The following is a 9,707-nucleotide window of genomic DNA, read 5'->3' as shown; positions in this document are numbered from 1 at the left end:
TCCAAACTTTGCTTTCATTCTGTTTTGAATTTGCTTATTGCTTCAAAAATTAGCTTGGCCCTTTCTCATTTCCGATTTAGTGACAATTGTTTTATACTCTCTGTATTCTGTTTTCAGTGAAGCACAAGAACAACAAACTTGCAGTAACAATTAACAGTAATATTGAGAGCAAGAGCAGAAATGATTTACCTACGGCAAGGAGATTTTTGCCGGTTTTGATGTTGAGGTATGTGCCTCTGATCGCTGCTTCTGGAAAATTGTTGTTGATTGTATGATTCAGATCTGCTGCTTTGCTAATTGTTGTGTCTCTGAACCTTTATTGCAACTGTGGTTGTTGCTGAATTGGGACTTTGTTGTTGTTGTCTCTGCGTTTTTTCACTTGCAGCAACAACAACAGTCTTCGAATTTGTGTATTTTACTCAATTTCGTTCTCCATGACACAATTGGTTTCCTTTTTTATGATAATAACATATGCTTTCTCTTTTTTTCTGGAAATTTTGTTTTAACAGAGAAACATGTTCATAGCAACAACAATATTGAGAGTAAGAGTGAAATTAACTTACCTACGGCGATGAGGTTTTCGCCGGATTATTGTTGAAGGTACACCTTGAATTCCTTATTGTTACTAACAACCTTGAATTGTTACTAACAATTTCTCTAACACCTTGCTTGTTGTTGTAGGCTTTTGATGAAGATGGCCACCACCTCTTTGGATGTTAGGGAGACTTGAAGATGGACTTCAAGTTGGAACTCTCCACCAAGGTATGAAGAATTTCTTCTTCACTCTCTTCAAACCATGGAACTTTGTAACTAGGAATTCTCACTTCTCAAGTGGTTTTCTTTGGTTTGAAGAATTGCTTCTTCTTGCCAAGAAACTTGAAAACTATGAGAGAAAAGAGAGAAGTGAGAAAGCTAGTAGTATAGTAGCTTTGGTGTGATTTGCAATGAAGTGAAGCCTTCTATTTATAGGAAAAGTTAAGGGTGTGTTTGGCACTTGGTAAACTTGATTGGCAAGATACAATCATTGCAAGGAATAGAATAAGAATAAAAATATTCTTTATGAGATATTTCTCTTGCAAGTGGACATGGAATATCTCTTTGATTCCTTTTGTTTTGATTTAATCTTTTTTTTTGAATTATTGAACTTTTGCTAATCTCACCCCTTTTTGTTTTCCTTTTTTATGTGACATGAGCATCATTGAGGAAAGCATGAAGAAATTTGATTTTGAAGAATGAAGACTTTGAAGAATGAAGAATTCAAGAAAGTCTTTGAAGCTTTTTTTCTTTTTCTTGTAATTCCAATTCATTCCAACTTTAAATTGTATGAACTTTGCATTCTTGAAAATGAATGGAATTTTGTGATTCTTGAACTTTAGATAAAGTTCCCTTGTAATGCATTTGAAATTTAGAACTTTGTTCATGTAAAAGAACTTCACTTGTAATGTTTGAATTTCTCTTAGAATCCTTGAATGGATTTGCTACTCAAAAATGAAGTTTGAATTTTCTTGAATGAATTTTGAATTTGAAATTCAATTCCCTTTGATATAGAAAATGATGGGAAATCCTTGGAGTAATGTGAAGAATGTTCTTGCACCAATGAACTTTTAATTCTTGAATTTATGGTTTTAGAACCATACTTGAAGCAATTCTTTCAACAAATTGACTAAAAGATATTTCTTGCAATTTTCATGAATTGTTTCAAACTTATACCAATTTTCAAATAATCCATATGAATCAATTCTTCACCATGATGAATCCATAGGCCAAAATCTTGAAATAGATTCCAAACAAAACTCTTGAAACACACAAATTGGCAATGGTGCATTTAAAATGAAAGCACCCACGTACATGAAATTATCTTGCAAAGAATGAGTGAATGAATGAACAACCCTAATTTGGTCGATTCAAAGCTTTTGAGCTTGTCGAAGTGAATTTTTTTGAAGATTATTGAAACCTTTGATTGACTTCCTGGGGATTTTTAGGGTTTCCCAAATGTGATCCCTGATTTCAGTCCCTGATAGTTTAAAACCCTAATTCTGATGATTTGAAATTTCACTGTTGATCAATCCTTGTGTAGGAGATATTCTGAGCCAATGGATTAGGTCAAAATGATGCACTTGGGGTCTTGAAGTCATGTCCCAAGTCATTAGGTCAAATCCTGAGCAAAAGTCAAGAGTATGCTATCTTCAGTCAAAACCCTAATCTGGTTGGTTTAGAGCCTTTGAGCTTGTTGAAATGAATCTCTGAGGACCAAATATTGATTGTAGATGAAGATGATTCATTTGAAATGAAGAGAGAACAAAACCCTAATTGATTGTTACTTGTACTGATGAGTGATTTCCTGATCAAATCCTGCTGAGTCACAAGTAACAAACACAGGCTATGCAATTTGTTAGAGATGCAAATGATGCATATGCAATGATATGAGGTGGTATCTTAGGTCAAAAATTGGGGTATGACAGATGCCCCTATTTAAGTTTCTTCAACCTGAGACATGAAGATTGAAAATCTTCGTTTTGATAGGGTGGAAGAGACTTAAATATCAGAAGACGCGAATTTTGGACCTAAGATACCAAAATTGCGAATGATGCAAGGATATCTTTACCGAGGGGATATCAAGAACTGACTCCGCTGGGGAAGAAGAGATTGGGAAGGATACCTCAATCCGTTTTAGGAAGAGAATCCGTTTTCTTTCTTTTCGGGGAAGCAAGTGTATGCTTCACCGGGGAATGATAGCTTTGTAAGAAAAGCTTACCTATCGACATTATCGACTATCAACAGAGGGATAGACTTGTTTAATAATGCGAAGGTGAAAGGTATGAAACTGTGTTACCGACTACCAGCATGGTGATAGACTTGACAAGGTAAAAAGAGTTTCAAAGGTTCGGTTAATATTACCGACTATCAGCCTTGTGATAGACATGTTGAATAATATAACCAGAACAAAAGGTTACCGACTACCAGCCTTGTGATAGTGGTTTTGAAGACATGATCAATTATCAGCCAAGTGATAAAATGATCCTGGAGACTTTGCTAGGGAAATTACTGGTTATTCAGCCTTGTGAACAGTAATAAGGCCCTGATCGTCAAATGATCTTCATGATTGATTTCCTTGAGAGGAAATTTTTTGAAAGAAACATAAACTGCTCAGATGATGAGGCTATTGTTTATGGTTCATTTTTTCACGACTCTGTTTGAGGAATCGGAATTTGAATTTTTGGCAAAGACAAGGCTCTATCCATGAATGAACTTGGAAAGAAACAGTCAAACAAGACTTTGTACCCATGAGGAATGAACTCAAATGGGGATTTTCTCCTTTGTTTTGAGAGGAGACAACTAAAGCAACCTTCTTCCACGAGGAATGATCTCAGTGGGGAACTGGAGAAAGAAGATGTTCTTTCTGCTTATGGGTGACAGCCTACTGGAGAGATGACACGCCCATACTTGTTTCTTTTTTTTTTCTTTTTCTTTTTTTTCTCTTCTTTTTTTCTTTTTTCTCTACTTTTTTGGGATAGATATATCCTGAACAAGCGATTATTGAAAAATGCAAGAATGCATAAATGATGCAAATATGTATGAATGATGAATGTCATGAATGTAGCATGCATGCTGACGAGACTGACAGACAATGAAGTATATACTGGAGAAGGACCGACGTCGCAATACAACCAGATACTTGGCAAATGTTCTTCAACACGGTGTAGATAACACGGGTGATGAATGGTGTTGCATGCTTTAAACTTCTCTGGGGAAGATAAGCATCTTTTCTCATTGAGATGAAAGAACTTCCTCACTGGAGATGGAAAAATCTTCTTTACTGGAGATGGAAAATCTTCTTTACTAGGGATAAAAGACCTTCTTCAATGGGGATAGAAGAGCTTCTTCACTGGGGATAGAAGAGCTTCTTTACCTCGAGGGATAATTGCTTCAAGAATTCTTTTCTGGGACAAGAATACCGTTGTCTCAACAATTTTTCAGGGAGAATCCTTTTGTTCATCCTGTGGAGACGACTGCTGATGTTCCTTCTGTTGTTCACAACTCAAAGGAAAATTTCGCTTTTATTTTGAAAAAGAAAAGTGAAGTAAATTCATTTAAAACTTATTTTTTTCTTTTTTGTTTCAAAAGTGAATAACACAATTAAAGCGTCATTTTGCAAGCTGAAAGAAATTAAAGATTGCAAACAAATGGGCACAAGGCTCAAATTTATTTAATAGGATGGTAATCAGCTAAAGGCGTGATTCCATGGAGTATTTACAAAAGTTGGAAATGGTAATTATGCGGAAAAGGCTACATTGAAAGCAATAACCACTATTCCCTAACAACCTTGAGTTCCAACTGTGCTTGTCGCTTCAGATTGGCGATGATTTGATTGAAGATCCTTTGATGAAGAAGACTCTTCAGGTGACGAAGTATTGACTGATGCAGTTACTTTGTCATAAATCCTTAATTTTTGCCTAGATTGCCCTTTCAGGTTTTCAATCTACCAGGATGAATTTTTTCTGTTTATTGTCTCTAATTTTTGCCTGGACCGCCCTTTCGGGTTTTCAGTCCACCGAGACGCTCATTTTTGCCTAAGTCGCCCTTTGCGGGTTTTCGACTTACCGAGCTGTTCTTTTGTATTTTTTTTAGACAAAGTATTTCTTGATTGCGTCAGCATTCACAGGATGTGGGAGTTCATCACCATCCATGGTTGCAAGAGTCATGGCGCCGCCGGAAAATGTTCTTTTGACAACATACGGGCCTTCGTAATTAGGAGACCATTTGCCCCTAGAATCTGTTTGAAAAGACAAGATCTTTTTAAGCACGAGGTCGCCTTCTTGAAATTCACGAGGTCGAACCTTTTTGTTGAAGGCTTGTTTCATCCTTGCTTGGTATAACTGTCCATGGCATAGAGCAGTCATACGTTTTTCTTCGATTAAGTTCAACTGATCGTATCTGTTTTGACACCATTCAGCCTCTGATAACTTAGTCTCCATGAGGACTCTCATTGATGGAATTTCAACTTCTACGGGGAGGACAGCTTCCATGCCGTATACTAGAGAAAAGGGAGTTGCCCCTGTTGAAGTACGCACTGAAGTACGGTACCCATGTAGAGCAAATGGCAGCATTTCATGCCAGTCTTTGTAAGTGACGACCATTTTCTGGACGATCTTCTTAATGTTCTTGTTGGCAGCTTCAACGGCGCCGTTCATTTTTGGTCTGTAAGGAGAAGAGTTATGATGCTCAATCTTGAATTCCTCACACAGTTCTTTCATCATTTTGTTGTTCAAGTTTGAACCATTGTCAGTAATGATCTTGCTGGGAATACCATATCGGCAAATGATGTTATTCTTGATAAACCTCACAACCACTTGTCTTGTAACATTGGCGTAAGATGCTGCTTCGACCCATTTGGTGAAGTAATCAATGGCTACTAAGATGAAACGATGACCGTTTGAAGCTTTCGGTTCGATCATTCCGATCATGTCGATACCCCACATGGAGAAAGGCCATGGAGATGAGAGAACGTTGAGTAGAGTCGGTGGCACATGGATCTTATCTGCGTAGATCTGGCACTTGTGACATCTCTTCACGTGTTTGTAACAGTCTGATTCCATTGTCAACCAATAGTATCCTGCTCTTAAGATCTTCTTGGACATTGCATGCCCATTTGAATGAGTTCCAAAGGACCCTTCATGCACTTCATGCATTAACATGTCTGCTTCGTGTCTATCCACACATCTGAGCAAAACCATGTCGAAGTTTCTTTTGTATAGCACATCTCCATTCACGAAGAAACTGCCAGAAAGCCTCCTTAGAGTTTTCTTATCTTTGTTTGATGCCCCAAGCGGGTACTCTTGAGTTTGAAGGAAGCGCTTGATGTCGTGGAACCACGGTTTATCATCGATGACTGCTTCAGTTGCAAACACATAAGCGGGCCTTTCAAGGCGCGTGATTCTGACTGTAGGCATATCGTTCCAATGATTGACTTTGAACATGGAAGATAGAGTAGCCAAGGCGTCTGCCATTCGATTCTGATCTCGAGGTATATGATGCAACTCAACTTTGTTGAAGAAAGTCAACAGACGTCTTGCATAATCTCTGTAAGGAATCAAGCCAGGGTGGTAAGTTTCCCATTTGTCTTTGATTTGGTTGATCACGAGGGCTGAATCTCCATATATGTCGAGGATCTTGATCCTTAAGTCAATGGCTTCTTCGAGACCCATGATACAAGCTTCATATTCTGCGATGTTGTTGGTACAATCAAATAGCAGTCTGGCGGAGAACGGGATATGAGTACCCTTGGGAGTGATGATGATTGCCCCAATTCCATTGCCAAAAGCGTTTACTGCTCCATCAAAAATTAGGCCCCATCTTGATCCAGGATCAGGACCTTCTTCAGGTAACGGTTCGTCACAATCTTTCATCTTCAAGTATAAGACATCTTCATCAGGAAAGTCAAACTTGAGAGATTGATATTCATTAATTGGTTGATGCGCCAAATGATCGGCGAGAATGCTTCCTTTGACCGCTTTTTGAGCACGGTATTCAATGTCATATTCGGATAACAGCATTTGCCATCGGGCAATCCTTCCTGTTAAGGCAGGCTTTTCAAAGACGTACTTGATCGGATCCATTTTGGAGATTAACCAAGTAGTATTGTTGATCATGTATTGGCGGAGACGTTTTGAAGCCCAAGCCAAAGCACAACACGTTTTTTCGAGCATGGAGTAACGAGACTCACAGTCTGTGAATTTCTTACTCAAGTAATAGATGGCATGCTCCTTCTTACCGGTTTCATCTTGTTGTCCAAGCATACAACCCATGGATTCTTCTAACACGGTAAGGTACATGATTAATGGTCTTCCTTCAACTGGAGGAATCAATATTGGTGGTTCTAACAAGTACTCTTTGATACTGTCGAACGCTTTCTGGCAATCTTCAGTCCATACAACCCCTTGATCTTTGCGGAGAAGCTTGAAAATTGGCCCACAAGTAGCAGTCATTTGAGAGATGAATCTGGAGATATAGTTCAATCGTCCGAGAAATCCTCTTACTTGCTTTTCAGTTTTTGGTGCAGGCATCTCTTGAATAGCTCTGACTTTGTCGGGATCTACTTCAATACCTCTTTGGCTGACAATGAAACCCAAGAGTTTTCCAGATCTAACCCCAAAAGTACATTTGTTAGGATTCAAGCGAAGCTGATATTTCCTTAGTCGTTGAAACAACTTCAAAAGGTATTCAATATGTTCTTCTTCTGTGCTGGACTTGGCTATCATGTCGTCCACATAAACTTCAATTTCTTTATGCATCATGTCATGAAAGAGAGTAGTCATTGCCCTTTGGTAAGTTGCGCCTGCATTCTTTAATCCAAACGACATCACTTTGTAGCAAAAGGTACCCCATGGGGTGATGAAAGATGTCTTCTCCATGTCTTCGGGAGCCATCTTGATCTGATTATAACCAGAGAACCCGTCCATGAAGGAAAAGACGTTGAACTTAGCAGTGTTATCAACCAGCATGTCGATATGCGGTAATGGAAAGTCATCTTTTGGACTGGCCTTGTTCAAGTCACGGTAGTCAACACACATTCTGACTTTACCATCTTTCTTCGGAACTGGCACTATGTTGGCCAACCATTGAGGATACTCGGAGGTGACAAGAAAACCTGCGTCGAGCTGTTTTTGAACTTCCACTTTGATCTTGTTAGCCATATCAGGGTGAGTCCTTCGCAATTTCTGCTTAACTGGCGGACATTCTGGCTTCAATGGCAAGTAATGCTGAACAATATTGGTATCCAACCAAGGCATGTCTTGGTAGGACCAGGCAAACACGTCAACATATTCTTTGAGAAGGTCTGTCAACTTACTCTTGATATCAGCATCAAGCAGCGATCCAATGGTCACTTCTTTTTTGTCTTCTTCAGAACCCAAGTTGATCTTTTCTAGAGGCTCTTTGTGAGGCAGAATAACTCTTTCCTCGTGCTTAAGTAATCGAGAGATCTCGTCCGGGATCTCCTCTTCTTCCTCTTCTTCGGCTTCGAACACAGGAAACTCAAAGTTGGGAGAGGGCATAGGGTTATTGCATTCAATGGGTTTATCAATAGTTAATCTGCACATATGATTTATATTTATTTCAGAAAATTTATGAATGCAAGAGTGTATGCAGATTTTTTTTGAAAAAGTTTTTTATTTTATTTTTTATTTTTTTGGTTTTTTAGGATTACCATTTCCAGAAAAAAGCAAAAATAAAACATATAATGTAGGGAATTCAAAATGACGCTTTATTTATGATTCATTTTTGAAACAAAGCCCTAAACACAAACTCATTTGTCTTGGGCAGGACAAAGAGGGAAACTTTTAAAACAAAGCCCTATACACAAAGTTATTTGGGCGGAACATTAAAAAGCAAAGCCCTATAAAACATCTCTCTGCTTTGGGCAAGGCAGGAGGTCAAAATAACAGCGAGGTGATTACTTTGAGCGGCGAACAACATTCAGAACGTCGACAGCTTTCCAGTAGCAACGAACTCCTCTGTGTATTATGTATTCAGGAAAATTCTCCCCAGAGTTATCTCCAGTATTGACATTGACCGCTGGTCGAGCAGGATTTGAAGGTCCTGGCTTGTCACCTTTGTTCTTTGTAGAGTTGAAACGGTCTTCTTCTACTTCTTGAAGAGCATAAGATGAGTCACAATCTTCAGAATTTTCAGGATGTTTTTCCCAGTCTTCAGGATGAAGAGACTCATTGTCAGCGACACTTTCTGAGTCAGTTGCGGGACCATCTTCCCCTTCATCTTCAAAAATGGCATTTATGTGATAATAACCATCTTCAGGATTGTTAATCTTGGCAGATGCATTGAATCCGAAATCTCCAGTAATTTCAGGTTGCTGAGAAAATTGACAGGGCTGATAAGCCTCTTCTGGTTGACTATCATATTCAAAGGAATCTCCCCATCCAGTTGGTTGGATATCCTCAATCGCAATCTTTGAACTTTCAGGCGCAGTATATTTCACCATATAATCAAATTTTCCACTTTGTTGTCCCAAGGTGTCCCAAACCTCTGCAGGAATAGGCGGAATTTCTTTAGCACTTGTTTTCTCTGAAGGAGGATATGGTTCTTCCTGAGATATGTATCCCGAGTCATTGAGATAACATTTCCATTCTTCTTCAGTATCGGAGAGACCTTCTTCGATGCATTCTTCGATAAGGACATTGACCTCTTGAAGAATTGGGTTAAGGAATCCTCCACTAATGAATGTTTCTTTGATCGGACGAAGGGTTTCATCCTTCTTGGTGCAGTTTGAGAATGTTGGTGAACATCCGAGACCTGCTCTGGTTTCATTCTTAGTAGGGATCACAACCTACCCCCAGCCAGTGGTAGTTCCATCTTTCACTACTTTTACTGCCTCTTTGTAAGAAGAGATCGATGCTTTCTTCTTGGAAGATTCGTCTTCTAAAGAGAGACCTTGGAACTGCGTTCCTTCCACATCATCAGCACTGATAAAAGAGAAATTGGATAAGTGGCTCACCATCAAAGCTTGCTCCCCACTTATTGTTACCAATTTTCCATTTGTTACAAATTTTAACTTTTGATGGAGCGTAGAAGTTACTGCCCCTGCTTCATGGATCCATGGTCGTCCTAACAGGCAGCTATAAGCAGCTTGAATGTCCATGACTTGGAAAGTGATTTGAAATATTTATGGACCAATTGTCATGGGAAGGTTG

The 9,707-nt window shown here is 38.9% G+C and overlaps 1 protein-coding gene across 1 annotated transcript; it reads right to left on the bottom strand.

Annotated features, from left to right (window-relative positions):
* Positions 1 to 293: 293 nt before the first annotated feature.
* LOC131629673 (uncharacterized) lies at positions 294 to 6,935 on the bottom strand (the record flags this gene model as incomplete). The annotated part of the gene is made up of 2 exons (XM_058900454.1): positions 294 to 365; positions 5,703 to 6,935. Coding segments are annotated over 2 exons (1,305 nt in total), but the record flags the coding sequence as incomplete, so codon positions are not given.
* Between the last annotated feature and the right edge of the window lie 2,772 nt (positions 6,936 to 9,707).

The sequence above is a fragment of the Vicia villosa genome, unplaced genomic scaffold (assembly GCF_029867415.1).
Source record: "Vicia villosa cultivar HV-30 ecotype Madison, WI unplaced genomic scaffold, Vvil1.0 ctg.000589F_1_1, whole genome shotgun sequence".
NCBI lineage: Eukaryota > Viridiplantae > Streptophyta > Magnoliopsida > Fabales > Fabaceae > Vicia > Vicia villosa.
This window is presented reverse-complemented; position numbering and strand designations above follow the sequence as displayed.